General features: G+C 41.2%; 1 protein-coding gene across 3 annotated transcripts; it reads left to right on the top strand.

Moving 5' to 3' along the window:
* Nucleotides 1–9435: 9435 nt before the first annotated feature.
* LOC137294811 (homeobox protein OTX2-like) lies at nucleotides 9436–20440 on the top strand. 3 transcript variants are annotated; one of them, XM_067825928.1, is made up of 6 exons: nucleotides 9436–9580; nucleotides 9775–9843; nucleotides 11866–11922; nucleotides 15219–15494; nucleotides 17382–17536; nucleotides 19074–20440. In XM_067825928.1, the coding sequence occupies exons 1-6, from the start codon at nucleotides 9436–9438 to the stop codon at nucleotides 19644–19646; spliced, it is 1275 nt and encodes a 424-aa protein (XP_067682029.1). In that variant the 3' UTR covers nucleotides 19647–20440. The 3 variants fall into 3 exon arrangements, with proteins under 3 accessions (XP_067682029.1, XP_067682030.1, XP_067682031.1); XM_067825929.1 differs by having other exon boundaries at nucleotides 9523–9580; nucleotides 15279–15494; XM_067825930.1 differs by lacking the exon at nucleotides 11866–11922 and having other exon boundaries at nucleotides 9523–9580; nucleotides 15279–15494.
* The last annotated feature ends 2000 nt before the right edge of the window (nucleotides 20441–22440 follow it).

Genomic DNA, 22440 nt, shown 5'->3' on the forward strand with positions numbered 1-22440 from the left:
AATAATAATTATTTTTGGATTGACAACTTCTTTATTGCAATAAACTAAACGTCGCATCTGTTGCAGTAAAGAATTGGATAAACCATAAAAATTGTTATTGTGTATTTTTAGCATTAATAATGTATTTGTAAGATATGGATCGGCTTTAATTGTTCCTGAACTGCAATGCTGAGGTTAGCCAAACATACCGTTTACTTAATGAATGATTAACTCAATTCAAATGAATTAATTAGGTATATACTTCACCGAGAAACCATCTACACAACCACCGTAATTAAAGTCTATCAGTAAATACTTAGAATCATGCACCACTATGAAGACAACACATCCCGGCTTAAGGGTTCGTCGTCGGCACGAAAACATGAAGTTAATTAATAAATTTAACCTAATTAATTAACGATCTAGTTAAACAATCTTGTAAGATTAACACCATGAAGAGACAAGATAAGTCGAGTATTAACTGTTCGTTAGGTCATTAAAGCAATTAATTAATTATCAGTGTAACAATATGGTCCCGCTTACGTTTTTAAACCATCGGGATTCAAATTAAAAATTATAAATCAACTTTCGTTTATTCGAACTGGAAAATGATATAATAAATTAGCATTTCCGGGTAGATTAGGTATGTTAATCTTAAACGATATTTGAACACAGAGATTGCTAAACATTTGTTGCCAGGGTCTCACATTACAGTGTCGATATAGCTGATGGCACTTCAGTATCGAAGGCTGAACAGAGACCGATCTGTAATTCATTTTAGCATCGAATGGGATGAACCCGCGCCAGTTTTAATCACGATCCACAGAGATTATTTTCATGCACTGACTGGGTCTATATTAATAAACCTGTGGTCATTCGTGATCCAAAAACAGTATCAGTTTAAGCGGCCCAATGGAGCCGCATCTCATGTTGTGACCTGGCGTTCTTTGACATCTACCTGGGCGGACCCAGGTGTGCACATACAGACGGCCTACCTGATGACTTCTGTCAGTTTATGCTAGTTTATTAGAATAGACAGAATGCCCTTTTAATTTCTTGCTAATGGCGCAGCTCGCTGCTCAGATGTCCAAATTAATTTAATGGAGCATGTTCGCGCACCTTGCTCGGCGTTGCCGTATGATCTGTACAATGCCGCTCTGTAATTTCTAGTCCCGCACGGGCGATACAAATCCCCTGCAGCACGCCAAACAGGTGAAACAAAAACGGTCACATTTGATAGAGAGCTTTCTGTGTTAAATAGCCCCGTTTTGAAACATCCCCAGAACAAGTATCTTTTTCTGTATGGATACAAACGTAGGCGAAGTCGTTAAACAATATGGTTCTGGTTACGTTCGTAATTTGCGATGCATCAAAAGCTTCACGGAAGTAATTTTGGGTTAAAATGTTTAAAAATTGTATCGTAGCAATGTACATCCAGGTATGGTTATTAAGTAATGCTATCGATCTGCTCAGAGACAGGGCCAATGCAATCTAACTGAGATCAATCACCAGTCACTACATCAACAGTTCTTGCACGTAATTAAACATATTAGAAATTCAATCCATTAGTTCATTGGGTGACAGTCGTAATGATTCAGTCCCAAAGCCCTGATATAACAGGATACTGATGGCGAAAACCGATGGAATCTGCACGTCGTTGAAAGTATTTTTGTGATGAAATAGTTCCTTCTGCAAAAAGTAAGTTTTCAAGTGAGTTGATCATGTATCCGATTGCATTTAGTGATGATAATGAGGGTGGTAGTGGAGATGGCAGGGTGACGATGATGATGGCGGTGGTAGAAGGATGGGATTGGCAACGACGATGATGATGATGATGGTGGTGGTGATGATGATTCTTAAAATTTAACCAGACTAGACCAGATTTCGCTTGGGTGCGATATAAACTCAAGTAGTCAAATGTTGGTGCAGTGCAGATGCTGCTGCTGCTGCTGCTGCTGCTGATGGTGATGACGACGACGACCATGACGATGATTACATGCCACTGGTGCTAGTGGTGCGACGACGACGATGACGACGATGATGATGATGACGATGATGATGACGATGATGATAGGTCTAGAGTCTGAGGTGTAATTTCCCTTCCTTTCACGTCTATTGGAGCGGACAAACAGTTCTAAGTCACAAAACAGCCCAACTACCACCATTAATAAGCGTTATTTGTCACCACACTAGGTTTTACCAAAGTAAAATAAATATGGTGTATTGTAAAGAGCCTTCTGTGAATATCAGAAGCAGATAATGCGGCATTTTCAGCACTGATCCAGAACAAACTGAAGTAATAAAATACTTCGGTGTTCGTTTGAACTACAGTTAGTCTGTCACAACACTTATGTACTACCCGATTCTTTCAAATAACTACCTGCATTTGCTCTGCCATGACTGGTCATAGACCAAGTGATTCTTCCATATACCTGCTGTTGCTCTGTCATGACTGTTACAGACCATCCGATACTTTCATATAACTACACTTGCTCTGTCATGCCTGTTACAGACCATCCGATACTTTCATATAACTACACTTGCTCTGTCATGACTGTTACAGACCATCCGATACTTTCATATAACTACACTTGCTCTGTCATGACTGTTACAGACCATCCCATACTTTCATATAACTACACTTGCTCTGTCATGACTGTTACAGACCATCTCATACTTTCATATAACTACACTTGCTCTGTGTCATGACTGTTACAGACCACCTGACACTTTCATATAACCACAGGTAGTCCAGCTACCATTGTACTGCTTAATTAGAGCAGAGGATGCGTCGCCCATGTCAATATCACATTAATTTAGAATCTATGCGTTCTTCTTCGATCTTTGACCAGAAAATGATATTGGGATAATGTACGATGTGTCTTCTGTATCACTGACGTGGATAAGGAACACTAAATACCCACTGGTCAAAACGTTTGTTCCAACATTCACGATGACAGTTTATGTAGGGTATTTGTGTATTGTTTGGTTGGGGTATATGCAGGGGTTGGAAGGCTGTGTTGTTGGAGGGGTAAAGGTAAGGGTAAGACATACAGTGCACCCGTATGTACCGACAGTCACATGGTATGCAATGCGCGGGTGGATACCTAGTTCTGTCATATACCCAGATGGGATGCAGAACACTGGTATATACCCTTACTGGATGCTGTGTGTGGGTATATATCTAATCCTGCCATATACTCAGACAGGATACAGATCACTGGCATATACCCTTGCTGGACAGCTAATCCTGTCATATACCCAGATGGGATGCAGAACACTGGAAATATACCTTTACTGGATGCAGTGTGTGGGTATATATCTAGTCCTGCCATATACACAGACAGGATACAGAACACTGGCATATACCCTTGCTGGATAGCTTGTCCTGTCATATACCCAGATGGGATGCAGAACACTGGTATATACCCTTACTGGATGCAGTATGTGGGTATATATCTCGTCCTGCCGTATACTCAGATAGGATATAGAACACTGGTATATATCCTTACTGAATTCAGTGTCACAGTATATATCTAGGCCCGCCTTACACCCGGATGGGATGAAGGACACTGGAATATACCCTTGCAGGGTGCAGTGTGCGGGTATATATCTAGTCCTGTCGTACACCTAGATTGGATTCAGAGCACTTGTATAAACCCTTACCCGATGCAATGAGCGGGCGTATATCTAGTCCGGTCATACGCTTAGATGGGATGTAGAACATTGGCATGTCCCTTACTGAATGCAGTGTGTGGGTATATATCTAGTCCCCATCATACACCTGGGTGGGATGCAGAACACTGGTATATACCGTTGCTGGATTCAGTGAGCAGGTATATATCTAGTCCTGTTATACACCTGGGTGGGATGCAGAACACTGGTATATACCGTTGCTGGATTCAGTGAGCAGGTATATATCTAGTCCTGTTATACAACCAGATGGGATGCAGAACACTGGTATATACCCTTCCTGGGTGCAATGCGCTGGTGTATATCTAGTCCTGCCATACACCAGGGTGGGATGCAGAACCCGGATTTTGCAAAATCTAGTTTAGAACAGCTGACCGAAGTAAGTGGCTACATTTACACTAGAGAATCTAAACTTTTGATGGGTAGTATATAACAGCACAAACATTCTGACAGATTACAGTTACTTCCACTGTGCAATACAATCTGTCGCATCGGGAAACACTTCCAGTTGTTACTATGGGAAACAGGAAATTACATCAGTGTAACCTACGTCAAACAACAAACACGACTGTTTCAGCAGGGTGCTCGGGTATCAGGAATCCAAATGCAGGGCGTGTCATCACACTCCATTCAAAACGGGCAAACCTCGTCTCCTAAAATTTCAAATTTACCTCTTTTCCTTAAAAAGACCCAAGTAGTTCACGCTTATTTGCCATATTTTATCATCTCGACACGTCTTCGGATGCACTGCGACATCTGAAACCACTAGTATATTTATTGATTTCAAACATAAAATTGGTTATTTTTATGTATGTGTTTTACATTCGAAGACTATTTGGTCCAGTTGGATCTTTTGGCACAGTGTTGTGGTGAATTTATATTTCTTTATAGATGTCAAAGAAACCATGTTAAAGAACTCCCCAACTTGAAGATTGTGCGACAGTACAAAACGATATTTGCTATAGTAAATAGTATATATAGTCATTTGCAAAACCTAGTTCCTTTTTAACCTAGTAATATGTACCCAAGACAATATATCCTACAACAAAAATGTTATTATTACGTATTGTACCTGTACGTATTGTACCTGTGTATCATATACATCTGTCACACACGCTATGGTGGAGATCTCCCCTTGGAAGGATTAACCTACATCACACGCTACAGCAGGCCGTTACATCACCGCTTTGTATGTGTAGGTTAACCTTTCCTGACATGTTTGGTAGTTTCCTACCCTGGAATTCCAGGCAGGAAAATATCTCCGGTGTGTTTTTCTTTAAATGAACTTATGATTATAAGCCAGAAAACAATAAAATCACGATGAGTATCACATATATTTGCGAAGTTAATGACGATCGGATTATTGCGATGATCAAATAACATTTGTGTACAAAATGCCGTGAACGGAATTTGATTTAGAACAGGTTATATCCTGATTTGATTATCTGCCCCCACTATGCATACTAAACCGATTGTACGGATTGTACACACAGTTCAAACTAAACTATGTGCACATGGACCAGAAGAATCAACTACATTCATGACACTGTTTTAAACATTTCGTTGCAAAAAGTGAAAATAAAACTTAATTTTACAATTCCTCCTATATAATGACCATTTCGTTATACGAGTTTATTTACCTTCAAATTAATATTTAATTTATTAATACTCTTACAACGTTTGTCATTTAAACATATTTTAAAAAGGGTTAAGTCAATCAATACGTATCAATCAATGGAGGAATTATGAACTAATGCAAAACCTTTCTTATATAGTTCTGACATATTAGAATTTGTATCACCAGATGACAAAAGGTGACGATGCGTTTGACGGAATAGAAATTGATCGAATTGTTTTTAATTAAGAGGCTAAATGAAATATGACAGACATATATTTTGTATAATCACGTACATAATTCTAAAAAATGTCATTTTCAATTAATAGAAGAAATTCTATCGTTATGACCCAAAGCAGAATGGATTTTATAAATGTTCGTCCAAAAAAAGTATTCTCGCGTATGTACGACGGACAAAATTCATGACATAAGGGGTTTTTTTGCGGCAAAAATCATATTCATTCGTGGCTGTCTTGTGCTATGCATCTTGCTACACCTTATTTTCAGCTGACCCAAACATAACGTTATGAATGGAAAACGGTCGTATTGATTAATTGCTTGACGGATCAGTAGAGGTCGAGATTTTCTCTCAAGAAATGCGATCGATATCGTCAAAAGACTTCCGAGCACGCGCGTGTCAGTACCCGATACTGACAGATGTACATATACTACTCATAAATATGATGTATATTTGATAGATATAATCAGGATAGTTTAACACTGATGAATTTCTATCTATATAGACGGGATATACATTTAGACAATGATAGACAAGAATCCGCATGACATACCGGATATATTTGACACACTTTATATAGCAGGGGATATATTACGGATCAGAATATTTGAATCAGAATATATCAACGTGTATTGTATGTTACGTATTTAGCCTAATCACATCCCCGTAACAGCAAATAATCCGTTACTAAGCACATATTATTCCGTTACTAAGCACATATTATTCCGTAACGTTGTTTTCTTCATTGGTAATAATGGTTTGCTTCGAAAATAACAAAAATATTGCGGTTTCAAGATTAACCGTTAAATATCTTTTGTAAAGAAATATTATCGATCTGAATTTGACGACGTCTTCTATTATAATACTTAACATACAGAAACATTCTGATCTGATTCAGGAACAAAGAGCATCTGAAGAGTGTCACAATAACATCCAAAAATTTACTACTGTATGGAATTCAGCATTAGTTTAAGTGTTATAATTATGGTTCGTTGTGATGTTCCAGCATGCTGTAATTGCGTATGACCATATAATTATCACTGTCGACAACCAAAAGAAGACTAAATTGTGTAATGTTCAGGGCACTGTTTCATAAATTAAGCATATTGAAACTATTAAATTTCCAAAGGCAGCCAAAACCAAAGCCGCGTTATTCAAAACGTGGTGATTTCCCAAGAAGCAGCCCTAATGCGTTTTTACGCCGGTAAATCCCATAACAACACAGGGTTGTAATTACTGAATCTCTTATGTTTGAGTATCAGTGTTGTGACAGTAGAGTCCCCCTCCTCCTCTCTTCCCCTCCCCCGGGTTTCCGTTAGGGTTGCTAATGAAGTGAGTTCTATTTACTCAATTCACTAATGAAGTGAGCTCAGTTATTGTGACTGTTTATTTAGAAATACTGTTAGAAAACAGACGTAATTGTATTTCCATTAGAAAAAAACTAACTAACAGTTAATTAAAACTTTTTAATTTTTATGATATCTTTGCCAGGTACCTTACCAATGCCATATAGTTTATTTGTTTATGCTATCGAACCCTGCACATCCTTGGATAAAAATATCGTATAATGAAAGTGACAATGGCAAATAATACTGTCCAAACAGAATGCTATATTTTTATCCACGTTCTTTTATTTATTTCACATAATATTATAAACCTATGTTTTGGATACGTTTAAAAGATCTTCGTCGATTATTTAAATTTACTCACGTCAGAGTAAGGTATATAATTAATGATGTTTACAAATAATATTTATGTAAAATGAATCTGTTGCATTTACTGTGTAAAAACATGTAGTACTCCTTTTGATAGAGTTAAATGTAATTATTCTCGTGTCAAATGGTATCTGAACGTAATCACGTTACCTGTCTCAATCAGCGCCTCGAAACAAAACAATCAGGTGTGACATGTACTTCTCACCTGGGACAATACTCACCTGTACGGTGCTGATTGAGAAGGTGTTTCGGCTTTGTTTCCACAACACTTACCTGATGGAGAGGTGTCTTACCTGTTAATGCCAACATGTGGCACTGATGAGCCCAGCATCAACACGCTAAAACAATAACAGCTTTACACGTGTACATGATGATTTGAGCGAGTTTTCCTGTATATTTACCTGTGACTTGTATACACAGGTGACCACATCTCAATACTTGTCGACACTTTCTCAGTTCATGTGTTTGTACGTTTGATTGATTGATGAAAACACATGTAACAGAAAAAAATAGCAAGGGAAACAAGGATGCTTTGACACAAATGAACGTGACCGCTGACACTGAAAATGTTGAAACATTTCCCTACAAAACGAAACATGTTATGTAAATGTTATAGAATTATGTCACTTGGGATACCCATCCACGTTGTTTTAAATTTAATCTTTCAGACCATCATATTCAGACCATGTCATCCCGTGCATACTTCATTATACAAATATTTATCAAATACAATATATAGAGTTTGTGGAGTACTTAAAATTCACACAAATCGTTACAGTTATGAAATAAACTGCAAAGTGAAGGACATGATTACTACAATAAATGATAATTTATATTATAATGTTCTATTTTGGCTGAAACTTCTCACTGTCGTCTAAGTTGTAGTCACCGAGAGAAAGTATATGTTTATGTCTGTTTATTTCGTAAGGTACGCTTACTTATAATGTACACGTTATGAATTATAAATATATAATTTACAGCAACCTTTCAAAGATCTGCTGATTTATACACGTGTTTGATTTTAAAAATGGCAAATTTATAATCTTCATGTGAAAAAGTACTTTTGCAATGACAAAGAAGACCCAATAACCTTTTCTCAACTGACTCGCTGACGCAAAACAGCATATCCATGGACCCTCCTTCTAACATGCTATCCTCCGTCCGATGATATTTATTAATCGATATCCTTAAATAACTATATCATTATAACCTAATAATATAATTATGGAATAAATGGAATATCACATATCCAAATGCATTTAATAAAGAACCGCTATTCCTTCCGAACATGACAAGGATATGTCGAGAATGAGAAGGATATGCCGGCGGATTGTTCACGAGAAAATGTATCAGAATGTTACTTTGTTTATATCCTTCGTGAATGGGAGCTTCTGGGGCGACCGAGCACTCTGGTAACCGTTAGATTAGAATATTATAATACAGTTTCTTTAACAGAACGAGGGAGACTAGTCGCTGGTTCAGCCCACGGTGGAAACTGTCGGTGCTATTCATGCCTTCTGTTCCAGTACGAATGCCTTTCAAATGCCTTCACACGGTATTGTTGTGGTATTGTTGTTTATCAATGGCGCCGGTGCATAAAGCATTCATTCCTCAAACTTGGGTGATTCTATAGCTTGCGATTGTCATGTAGCACGTGAAATGGCCCCTATAGAATAGTAGAACCTTGTTGCCCCACCGTTGTAGAATCGAACAGCAGTCAGTATTTTATATAGCACAACACAGAATCCTCACACTCTAGCCACACAACCCAGCGTTTTGACATTTTCTTTTCGAAACTGAAATATGGAATATTCCCAAATACACGTCTATCCTAGCTGAGACCTTCTCGTACACTGTATTTCGTTCGGAAACTGTGTTCTTATTATAAACCTCTAACCAACTTAAATCTTAGTTGATCTTATTTCATTTAATACCGGGAGAAAAGTCGACTGTGTGTTTGCACAACGGAATAACGTCGAGGTTAAGATACACGTGTGACTGGCTTCCTTACAATGGCGCTAAATCGAATCTAGGGAGATTACAGACAGATTCAATGTGTAGATGCAACTTTGAAAGTCTCTCCGTCTCCACACATTGCAACGAGTTGTCCTCACACTCAGCGGAGGGGGCGGGACCAAGCTGTCAGTCACATGATCGCTCGTCACAGTCAGCCAATAGCAGCGCAGCTGTAATTGATGGCGGGCGCTGATTCGACAAGCGGGGAATTGAAGGCGTGGCTATTATTATTTATTTGGGCGATAAGATGCTGTGTGATCAATCAGAAGTGTTCGCATTTATCAGACGTAAGCGGGTTTTACGGTGCTAAGCCACATTCACAAAGTAAGTACGAGTCTTTTAGGAATGGCATTTCTTCACTTAATGCTTTGCACATTCCGATCCAACATATTACTTTAATAAGTTTAAGCCCCGAAATCCCTGTTAAACTGCACTTGTGAGGTTGTCTCCGAGCGAGTCACTCGCCTCGCGGCTCTGCCTATTGCAACTAACGCAGAATTCTGGATTTCCTTTCACAGGTCGACAAAACTTGGATACTAGCGTGGAGAAAACGATCAAACTGGCTACTGATATTTCTACCTATAAAGGTGAGTTGACTGTTTTGTGCTATTCCGTATATACGTCTATGGGGTACCTGCCCCAGAACTCAACCCCGATCCCCGGGCTACCTGAGCCCCAAACCGCCCGACCCCCACCCTGTCACACATTACGCTGTCTCACCCTTACTATCCCTATCACCACCCTGGGTCGTCATGACACCATTCACGTGCAATATCGATATCATCACAGTCAATATAATAACATACTTGAGTTCCCGGATATTCAAGCCGTTTAAAATATCATTTGGTGTGATCAAAATATCATTTCTGAACGATTTAAAATGTTTTCCAACAACCATATCAATATAATCTACCCGTAATTTTATCGGTAATATTTTAAACTAAAAGTGACACTTAAACCCTGCTCACGTTCATAAATATTCTTTAATTAGTGACAACTGTATTTTGAAAATTGCTCCCAATCGGTGTATAAACATTGCTGTACCAAGACAAAGGGACCGTAATTAAGGCTATCTGGGTGAGTCAGGTAAGCGGGTTGGGGAACACAGGTATTGTTTCTTCTAAGGTCCAATAATGATAACAACTCATCGCTGGGAGAATTCTCCCGTTTATAGGAATGCCCCATCCTACACCGCCTAGTACCCCCGCATAGTACCCCCGAGTCACTAACTCCAAGTAACGGGTAGTTTGTTCTGCCCACCTGACCGCGGTTCACAAGGAATACCTTTGCACGGTTCTCGCTGCCCGTTATATACTCCAACATACAGGCAAGTTTCATTTTAACCCACGTATATTGAATTTAGGGGCGTGCGAAAAAGAAGGAATTTCTGCACATGGTTCGGACGAAACTATGAATATTATTAAACTTTTTTGTATTTAAAAACCTTCCCTTACAAACAACATGAATATGAGCTTGAGAGGTCTGCATCTAGGTTTTGAAAGAAAGGTCAGAATTGCTAGTATATATAATTTATATATTTGACTCAAATAATGGGGATATACGAAAATGTGAATTGAATTTTAGATATCTTAATGGCGAAATTGTCCGCAAAAATAGAAGCAAGAGTAAGTTGTTTTTTTCAACACGTGCTAACCAGCAACATACAAAACATCTATTTTTGGACTGCAAACTGTCGCTTCATGGAATACTCGTGTTTGTACAAAAACATAGCAACCCAAACAAAGGTAAAATAACCGATATACTTTGTTATTGTTATTGTCGTTTATAAATATACTTGCTAAAATATGTTTTCTTGGCATACGTTTGTCCAAATAGTCATGTGTTTACCTGTACGCAATGCACACTATAGGTTAACAAATAGCAATACTTGAAACAAACAAAGCAGATTTTTGTCATTTAAAGTATTTTTCTTACGTTTCGAACAAACTTAAAATTATGAATAAACCGTTTTTAAATTAAACTTCACCTTCATGCATTCATACTGTTATTCTTAAATGTAGGAAAATTACAATTAATGTTTGTAACCCAAATTTTCAGTGAAGTGACAACTGTTTGTAGTTTATTTCTGACCCGACTGTAAATACCACTGGGAATGTGGCGATGCCATAATGTCGACCTAATTACATCTGTTGCGAATTAAGATAAAAGCAAATATTCAGGTTGTGTGTCTTCCTTCTGGGCCCGTCTTCCATGGGAAGTTCAAGCATCTCAATCGACATCCGCATCACGTTCGCTGAAAAAAATAGTACAATCTCCTTTTAATGCTGAAGGAATAGTCATCGTCAGTTATACCTATTCACACACACACGCGAATACATTTCTTTCGATAATAATTTCAAAAATGTGTGTAACATGTTAATTATATTGTTAAATAATTTTACATGCTACAATCTGTGATAGGAAAGGACTGAAACAGGGTGGAAATTAATCAATGCTTGATTTAATCTTGTTTGTTTATAACAAAATAACATTAAGTGTAGAAAAATGTTTTTATTTTAAAATTTTCAATTTTTCATGTCATGTTTTCAAAACTTACTCCCAAGTTTTGTTTATGTATGTTTTCACGGAATTATCTCCCCCTGTTTCAGCTCCCTTCCCATCTTATCCTGCCGCCGACCAGGCTACGAGCACTGTCCAAATGAAGAGTATGTATTTCTTAACGCTTACCTATCTACTATCCTACCCCACACACTTATAGCTGGACTTACAGGATTAGCAATTAAGAACGAACACAGACTGTTCTGGACCTTGAATATTTGTAATGTATTTGGCCAATAAGGTCCTTCCGGTCTCCGCACATCGCCGTGACTTGATGATTAAATATGTCATTGTTTACTCCAATAATTCATCAATTTACGCTCAAATCACCCGCTGCTCTTTAGATGCTGTTTCGAGTGATTTGCCGATAATTAAGGCGCGCATATGTGCACTAGGAGTCTGGGGAATTTGTAAAGCGAGGTTAGATTAAGTTGTAATAGGGACGAGAAATGACTCGCAATAGTGTTGGTGGTTGTTCGGCGATGGTCTAATTACCATGGAAGTTTGTCTGGTAGCGATCAATGCTCGTCAGGTAACTTCATGTGGGACAACAAAGACCTTCTCCGTTCGCCCCAGCATTTACTAGATTAATACATCAGCACAGAACTGGATGCTGTGATTGAAGGTAGGGCAGCTCCGGAGTAATCGCCAGCATAACAACAAAGCTTCGCTAAATGAAATTGAAGCGGATCTCAAAATCGGTATAACACGCGTTCGTCTCACGTGTACCTTGGCTTTTTATAAATACATTTGTTAGATTAATATCTCAACTGAGAGTGTCCATTTCTAGACACAGATAGCTTTCTGTCGATGTATTTTTCTTCTTTAAAGCAAACAGATAGCTTTGAAATAGCTAATTATAGGAAGTTCTTTTAGCTCGGGAATATTGGAGTATATATATTTCATCAGCTTTAATGCACGCGTTGCAACGTTAACGGCGAACAAAGGACAGCCCCATGAGCATACATTGTCCACTCTTCCCGGCGACATCGTCGACGCCCTAAACGTCATATTACACCCGCTTGCTAACGCGACTGAATCAAACCGTATTAATAATTGAAAAACCCCTGTCCCGCTGCTTGCTATTTAGTGCTAATTTTCCGCTTGCTTGCAAGTACGGTCATCAATGAGTGGACAAATAAGAGGGGGTTCTACCCGTGATATAAGAACTGGCCAGTGTCCCACGAATGACCGCTGTCCCTCTCATCGCGTGGCTTGTGAGAGAAGCCGGCCTGTTATCGTTAAGCTTGTGACAGTGTATATACACATTATTACACAGCCCCATGAATAGCTTATTGGATCACGGGTAATCGACTATGCACAGCTGAAGCTTGAAGTGTACAAATTAGGCCAGAAAAATTTGTTCGAGTTGGGCAGTTTTCGACACAAAGCTGTGCTCATTATGCTTACCTTCAACTGATTGTGGTAAGAAATCTCTGCTCGTTTTGAATTGCGGATTAGAATGTTTCAGTTGTAATCGAGTTTGACATGGAATTTACTATAGCCTGTCAGATATTCGATAAAATCCAATTATGTGTAAAAGTTTCTGTATGCCTCAGCTGTTGACAACGTTGTCAACACGTGTAGGCCACAAGGACAAGGGGTTGACAGGGTCGTCTTAAGTTAGTTGTTTTAATGATAAGATTTTCCTCACCCCAGGGGCCCCGACTCCCTACCATCAGGCCCTCTCGACTCGATCCACATCGAGAACCCTAACATTACCCGGCGTTGGTTTAGAGGGAGCGACTGGTGGGGATCGGGTGGTGCACGTGCATAACCTGGTCCCGTCCCGCCCTTAGCGTAGCCATATGCTGCTTGATTTCAATCCCTGAAATCGGGTCAGAATTCAAACCACAATTAAATTGACTCGTACAAATTTTGAAAATTGGCGAATAACGTCGCTGATTTGCCCTGGTCGAGAATGTCGCCGCATTTTGAAACATGTGATCTCACTTTGATTTTCTATGTAAATCGTTATGTATTTGCATAGTAGTCATTGTGAGTTGTGTAGGGTCGGGGAAGCTTGTATAGGCTCACAGATTAAGTTGCCTGGTGAATTCGATCAACTTGTTCACATATGTTGAGGACTGCCTTACGGTGGGGACTAAGGTTTCTGTGTCGCCACAGGTACGTCTTTTCCCTCAACATGTCGGTGTGATCAATACGACTCGAATACCGACACGAAATCTGTAGATAGAGAATTGATTTTTAACTGACATACCCCTGTTGTCATCTGTCCTTCTCCCCCTCCCTCGTTGATACCACCCTACACTCACAGGTGGGGTGTTCGGTATCTGCCTTGTCTCTTGGATCTACATGTACCTAGGTATCCGAAGTATTATTCCCCAGCGTGTTCTTATAGTTGTGTCTTGTCAACAACTTTTGCGATGTTACGCTTAACAAGCTGGGGCATATGTGGGTCGGGTCGGACTCCGCGTCAGACCGACAGCACGTGCTGCACAAGCTTCGCATGGTGTGTGAAGTCAAGACGATGATAACGTTGATGATAATTTTGAGGAAAGAATGGAAATGTGATAATTGTAGAGTGTTGAGGCGGTGATTGGACGCGGGCACGTGGCGCGTTGTGCTCAGAGCTCGAGGCGAGATGTAAATTACCGGCCCATCTGACATTGTAGCGGAACAAGACAGTCACCCAGTCTCAATATTGTCCGGTCGGGGGAGTATTTGTACTTCTGCAGCGTATCTGATAAGGATGTAAACAAACATGTGATCTATCTGTGGTGTTTCTGCATCTTCTTGCTTATCTCATGTTATCGTGTTATTGCGAAACAGTATTGACACAGCACCAACGTGCAAATGGCTATTACGACAGTGTCACATCGTCAATTGTTGTCCAGATAAATCTCCCATCAAATTAATACTGCTAATTTTTACAAGATTATTACAAACAGTAACGATCCTTTGTTTTTTCTTAAACTTTCTAATTACGTGTCAAAACAGAATTGTTGCAAATTACAGTGAATGCGTAGCTATAGACGTATGCATGGCAACATGGACAGGTCGCGATAGACCTCCGCCGAGCAGGTGCCAGCATGTGGTTGGGGTGCTTTCCCAGCCCCGGGGTGGGAAGGCGGATTACATGTAAGACAATGTATCCAAATGTAGCAGTTTGACAGGAGGATTTTCATTGGGTGGCGCGGCTAAGACGGCAGTTGATAATCCGCTACACTTCATTACGGCCGAGTTAGGCTTCATTAGATCGGCTTCCTACCTAGCGACGCATGTAATCCCTCATTTAACACCGGGTTAGCACCCATTCCCAGCCATACCCGAACTACCCTCGTACCAGTGCTGGGAGAATTTTATTTTATTTATTTTTCTTTTGGACTGTGTCATTACCCTGGTGACTTTTAACTCACGGTACCTCCTCTCCCTCCCGCAGACTTGTACCCATCCAGCTGCACCCCGACCATCGCCGCTGACTGTCCGACTTCTCTTGCAGTGTGGTCCGATCGCTACCTCACCCCCACCACCGAGTCACGTGGTCTCATCCCCACACTGGATTCTCTCCCCACGGACGATCTGAGGATGGCCTCCATGGCCTACCCACCCGTGTCCTCCTCTCATATGTCCAAGGCCGGGAACCCCTACTCGGTCAACGGCATCAGCTTGACCTCCCCAAACGTGGACCTCCTGCACCCAGCAATGGGCTACCAAGGTAAGGAAACCTTATTTTTTCACCACCCAAACTAAGAGAATTATTTCTAAATTGATGTTTATATTTCCCCCGAAATATTATCATATCCTTCCACAACACTAGACAAATAAATATTCGTCAAATTATACTATTTATTACGAGGAAATCATCCAAATATTCCAGTATTTACAAGTTGAAAAATTTAGTGTTCGCGTCTGTGTGTTTGAGGACCTGTGAGAATAGCAATGATAGGACACTGCAACGAGGCGAGGCGAGTTGTATGGTAGGGTGTCAATGAAGTAATTATATAGCAATTCTAGCGGTAGCGGGTTAGAGGGTCTGAGACTTGGGTTGAAAGGAGGCCCGGTTGGGTGCCCATTACTGAGAGACATTCATACCTTTTATGCCCGTGTTTGGGCGGCAGGTAAAGACGTATTGTTGACTTTCACCTGAAAGAAGAGGGGCTATGAAGGACTATCATATTAGAAACTTTCTCAATGCTATCAGTGACCTCAAAATCTCAACCTCGGTGAAATGAAAATCCACACCATAGCTATAAATATTATCAAAAAGTACCACGGATTAGTTTTATTTTTTCCGTTATTTGTATTATTAATATCTATTCAAACAATTTGGTTGAAATATTTACAAATGTCAAAGATCGGATTATAGTTTGATTGACATGCGTTCAGTTAATCCCGATATAGACTCCTTGTTGGATTTAGTGACCCGGTGTTAATACGGTACGACATATTTTATTTGAGGGACTTTGTTGACTGTGGTTGTAATCCGTAGTAATGGTGTCCACGCTCCTAGTCGCTCTTCACACTGTTGTTGACAGTTTTCCTAATCCCATGTTAACCTATTCTCTCTTTCGGTTTCCCCGAACCAAACATTACTGTTCCCAAATTTCTATTTTTGTATCGGGGATTACAGCGTCGAAGACTGTGTTCCCATCTGCCGTTCAAAGACGGGTATGGCTCCCCCAATTCACACGTTTTGCAGGAAAAATAAACTCGCGTCAATAGTGCGTTGTTGTCCGTAGGCCCGGCATGAGATCCTACAGCATTGAACACGAGTATTCATTCAGTCACGACTTCCATTTAAAACTCCCTAGCCTAACTGAAAAGAAAATTGCATTTTTATGAGATAGACTCGCTGAGGGTGGGAGGAAGGTACTCCACTGGCAAGCGAAGCTACTGGCAACGTTGATGGGTGCTTTTGTGCACTGGGCAGATTGAAGGGGGCCTTTGAAGGGGACGGAGAGCGCGCCCCCCACCCCATATCACTGTCTCCGGACCAGTATTAACAAAATACTGAAATTGTCAATTTAGCTCTGTTGTGTATCTGTGATTAAAACTATTATTGCATGCGGTAGTAAAAGCCCGGATGTATCGGAGTTGCGAGTCACGAGCCCCACCGTCCCTTGTCTGTCTCTCTCCCGGCATTCAACTGGCAAAGCAAACAGATAAATTTCGATTTAATGGAAGCAATTTTACACTCATTCACCTCATGGCTCATTTATTTCCATCAAAGATTCCGGCTTTTTAAGATGTGTAAGGGACAACCTAAAAACCAACAGAATTCTATAGAAATCGAAATGGCAATTTCAGGGATTTATGACACAATAAAAGGTCGTGTTGAATGATTCAAACGGAATCAGGGGAATATGTAGATCATTCGGCAGGTAAACGTGCATAGATTGTATAGACTGAAGACATCTTCTTGACGTCTTCACAATGCATTGTGCAAGGTGTCAGAAACCAATGAGAATCACAGAATGGGCGTTACGTGGTGTGACACTTCCAATCAGGAGAAATGAAAGATTAAAGGGACATTCTTCATGCAACGTGGAATGGGATTTATCTTTCGATATGGTCTCTGATTATTTTGTATTTTTTTCTCCAGGCGCTAATCCAAGGAAACAGAGACGTGAGAGGACAACCTTCACCCGTGCTCAACTGGACGTTCTTGAAGGCCTATTTCAGAAGACTCGTTACCCCGACATCTTCATGAGGGAGGAAGTGGCCCTTAAGATCAATCTTCCCGAATCCAGAGTCCAGGTAAATATGAGCTTATCCCAGCGGAGTCCCGTTCCCCTTCTGTCTCACCCCTGATCCATAGGCCCCGGAAATATGTGATGATAATTTAAAGAGTAAGCTGGCATTTAACTCCCTAATCGCGTAAACACTGACTCTACTAGCTGTCCGTATCTCTTAGCCGGATAACCAACACACAATGCACTAAACAAATAGCGATCACCAGTGTTTAATAATTCTATCATCATATTGACGTCTTCATAATGAAATCAAACAACAGGATGATGGGACGTGACTGACTGTTACAAGTTAATTCCTAGTTTAACCGCCTGTGTCTGATACGTCTTCTACTGTAGAGACCATCTGGTCCAAGAGCTACGGTAACTGAGCTCCCTCATACGCCTCCGCCCCACCCTTGAATATGCCGCTGTGGGTCCTGTATCGCTAATAACTCATCAGCACTTGATTAATGTAATAGGCAGGGATCACAATTTCCCTCACGCAGCAATTACACATCATTTAGCGCTAATCTGTCGCACATTATTATCTCCTGAACTGGGTGCTGGAAAACCACGTTTAGCAACAAAAAAATCGTTTCACAGACTGCACTGAGAAACCTGGCGGCATATTTTGTATATTTTCGATTACACAGGAACAACACAATCATGAATGACGTATTAATGGGGATTGTTTTGATAGGGACAAATTCAATGATGCCCTTCGCTGAAGGGTAAAAATTAATTGTGTAAGGATAACCAGCTGGTCTTTGTTTGACCGTGTAGTGGGTAGGATGTGGACATTGTCTCCCTTGACCAGTGTGATGCAAGACCGGTCAGCCATGGCTGGTATGTATGCCCTGGGGGTGGTGTGTACACTTACCTTGGACAAGTCAATTAGGCCCTGTAAACACCTCCTAATGGTCCGACCCCGAGGGGGCCCTCGCCCGTCCCGTCCACCCTCTTGAAAACTACCCTTTGTAATACTTTCTTTCACTGTCAACCAGACTTCAACTGGAACTTGCTAGTTGGCCATCTTACCCGTGTGTTAATTGCTGCCCTGTACACGATAACACTAATCCTTTACACCCATGAAGGCAGCGGACGGCGAAAACACTTTATTGTTAAGAGTATGAATTCCTTTAGTGATACTAGAAATCCCGACCCTTTTATTTCTCTGCCCGAAGCTATGCCACCCCCTGTCCCCTAGCTAGCTCTAGTGCCCTCTCCAGTCACCGTTCATCCCTCCCCTAAAACATGACCTTTCTTTACACGTGGGTACCTCTGCGTACCTTAAGGCGATAAATACGTAGAACATGATCGTTTTGTTCTAAATGCTTACTTCTATCTTTGATAAGGAGTTAATCCTGCACTTTGTCCTTCTTTGTATTTTGTTATCAGTGACAGATTATCATCAACCGTGTGAGCATCTTGTTTGTAATTATGCAATCATTGTGAAGTATTGTTTTCATCAACACCTGTGATGGTGATGTTTGACCGCACCTGTATCAACCATGTCATGTTTGGCTGTTAACATGATTGTCACATTCTCCCTTATCTTGCAGGTTTGGTTCAAGAACCGCCGCGCTAAATGCAGGCAGCAGCAAAAGGCTCAGGAACAAAAGACCAAGCAGCAGCAAGGAGGACAACCCAGCCCGCCCCAGACATCCCAGTCCCCCAAGAAGGAGCCGAAAACACCCCCACCCCAGGCACCCTCTCCAGTCACCTACAAACCCCCAGTAGTCAGCACCACACCTCCTAACGGCAGCTCCCTCAACGCCGCAACCTCCATCTGGAACCCAGCAGCATCCATGCCACCCATGAACGAACTGATGTCCAACAATAGCTGCATGCAACGTTCCTACCCCATGAGCAACGGTCAAGCACACTCGTATAACCCCCAGGGCTATGGTCACTCGTCTTACTATGGCAATATGGACTATCTGAGTCAGATGCAGCTCCCGGTTATGTCCAACCAGATGACCAATGGAATGGGCAGCATGTCCAACACACACGGGAATCAAATGACCTCATACGGTACCCTACCCTCTGCACAAACGCTGTCAAGAGGTAACCATGGTGACTGCTTGGACTACAAAGACACAACCTCCTCCTGGCCAAAGTTCCAAGTTCTATGAGCAGTGCAAAGAGACACTTCGTGAACATTTATCAAGTGAGGTTTCGGGACTTCCGTCACCAGAAACTAAGCTAGTCTGGTGGCAACGTTGCCACAGGAACAACGTTCGTTGAGTTGCACCACAGCACGGTTAAAGTCCGTGCTTCCTGTGAAGTCCAGAAATGCACGGTCACTGCCAGACGATCGACAAGAGATGTTGTGTATCACAGTCTTGTGACCAGTGACGTCATCCTTGTGACGTCATCCTTGTGGCGTCAGGAATCCTACCCGTCTGTGTGTTTCGTTCCAACCTCTAAGCCCAGCGAAACGTGCAAGTTCCCGCTCCGGTGGGAACACCATTATTTATATGTGCACTACATCACAGTCGGTGTCGTCCATCGATGTGCCCTCCTCCTTTAAGACCTTCAGACAGGGATATTGTGTATTAAGCCTGTATATACTCAGAGACTTATGTCCAAATATGGGCAAGCTAGGGTCCCGGGCATACCACCAGTATTATAACGGTCACACACCCCGCCCGCCATCACGACACCGTCTCGACGTCAGCGTGAGCTGGCGACGTCGTAGCGACAACGAAATGCCCTGTCCATCAATTGTAAATTATAATCGCCACGTGACCGGAACTGCAATGTAGTATTACTTTACACATGTACTCATACCTTGTTTTCTTTGTCATTTCTCTCTATTTATGGCACCGGAAGGTGCAACAAAGCGATGATCATTAAGCACCTTTTAATATATTTAGTGTGACTCAAGAAATTTTGAGTTAGTGAATAAATCGTTGTTTTATGAAAATATATGTTGTTTTGATTTTAACTGTTCCTAGGGGTCTTGGTAGGCCAGTGGTGAAAACGCTGGCTCCTCATGCCGAAAATCCGGGTTCGATTCCCTACATGGGTACAACGTGTGATGTCCAGTCTCGTGTCCCCTGTCGTGGTATTTGCTGGAATAACACTACAAGCGGCGTAAAACTAATCTCGCCCAGCTCACGCTGAAAACTCAATGTGTGCAGTCCATTTCTGTGTCTGCCGCCACGATGTTGCTGGAATTTTTAAAATGCGGCGTAAAGCTATACTCACTCACTGTCCCAGCAGTTGTGGTCGTAAAGTGAGCTGTATTCAAGTTAATATTTATACAGGATCTTTTATCATTCACTATAAACGCCCATCTATGTTATTTGAATCATCAGCTGGTCTAGCTGTGGGTCTGTATTCGTGTACATCGGTAGTACAAGCTTATGTTTTAATCAGCGAACCAAAAATATGGCGGGTTCTGATGGTAAAAAGTCGTGTATTGAAGGGAAACGCTGTATCCGATCTGTCAACTGAGGATTATTCTACGACTCCCAATACGGTTACCTTATGACCCCCGTCGTATATTCCGCTTTGATCTCACGCCTCTGGTTGTCATGGTGATCCCCTGATCGTCCAACTATTTGTCTTCAGTTCTTCTCCGTGCTGATAACGAGGTCTATTTTCAAGGGTGTTCCTTCCTGACAAAGTGCAAACGATATTCTATCAAGTACTAGTACAATAACAAGGCCTGGATCTGTTATCAATATGACTTAATTTTCATATTTTATCCCAATTCGCTAGCATGCGTGTGTGTCTCTCCCGTACAGCATGTGTAGTGTGTTTGTGGAAGATATGCGTCGCCACTCTCACCTCCCCACGTGACAATAACCCTCTGCTCGGGTTTTGTACCTCACATAATACGAGAGGGGGACTCGCATATCTGAGGGGCAGGACGCTGTACTACGGAAACCCAACCAGTAAACATCACCAATGTTGTCACCGACCCAGGCTTATGACCAATAACCGTAAACGAACACAGATTGTTAAATTCTGTTCCCAAGTTGTTTTTATTTGTTGATAAAATCTGTATTTATTATATTTCAATGTATGATACAATCAAACACCGTTGTGTCGATTATTATGTCTAACGTTCAGTTATCTCGAAGTAAAACTCTCAGCGTGTTCCTACCTCAGACATTGTTTTCCGGTTGTGTCGCACTTCGGATAAGTCGAAGTATTTACATAGGTCCCTTCGACTTCGGCGGTGTTTGTCGGTGGTTACCTCTGACTCATGTCATGGATATTTTCAAAATGCATTACAATCACACGTAACTAACGGCATATACACTCGATGTGCAGATAACGGTAATTAAGGGTGGAGGGAGACATGGAAATGACCCCACAGAACGTGTGGGAAGGTGGGGAAGGGGGTCGATGTGCACATCAGCGTTACTATAGAGGTACAGAGTCAGTCCAATGTGCACATCAAAGAAACAGGGTAGCGACGAAAACTGACAACAAAGAGTGTGAGCTTTGCAGGGGTGGGGGTCGATGTGCATATCAGGGTGCCTGACAACATGGAGCTTCGGGTTTGATGTCGACATCAGGGTAACAAACGGTGTCATAAAACGGGGTAGATGTGCAAATAAGCACAATGTCTTGATATTATCATGACAACAATAGACATGGCGTCTCACTGCCGGAAGCTGGAGAGGCACCTGGACAGGCACGGATGCCAGCCTCAGGGCGGATAGTACATCGGTAACTATGGAAACAGAAGAAATAGAAGAAAAATACCCATGCAGGCATTTTGAACAATGTAAAGAAACTGCATAAGTAGTCTGATCGGTTTTTCCCATGACAATACGACAGCTGTCAACAACAGCAACAAAAGTTGAACTGTGATATATAGGTCAGATAACCTAAATCAATGACAAACGCACATGGTCATTCGTTACCGATAAAACATGCAGCTCACATATCTTCTACTTCTGTTATTTA

Source organism: Haliotis asinina, chromosome 8, assembly GCF_037392515.1.
Source record: "Haliotis asinina isolate JCU_RB_2024 chromosome 8, JCU_Hal_asi_v2, whole genome shotgun sequence".
NCBI classification, from domain to species: domain Eukaryota; kingdom Metazoa; phylum Mollusca; class Gastropoda; order Lepetellida; family Haliotidae; genus Haliotis; species Haliotis asinina.

Coding starts and splice junctions, on each gene's coding strand:
- LOC137294811 (XM_067825928.1), top strand. CDS start 9,436: ATGGCGGGCGCTGATTCGACAAGCGGGGAATTGAAGGCGTGGCTATTA. Junction 11,923..15,218: donor GAGCACTGTCCAAATGAAGA/GTATGTATTTCT, acceptor TCCCTCCCGCAG/ACTTGTACCCATCCAGCTGC. Junction 17,537..19,073: donor TTCCCGAATCCAGAGTCCAG/GTAAATATGAGC, acceptor CTTATCTTGCAG/GTTTGGTTCAAGAACCGCCG.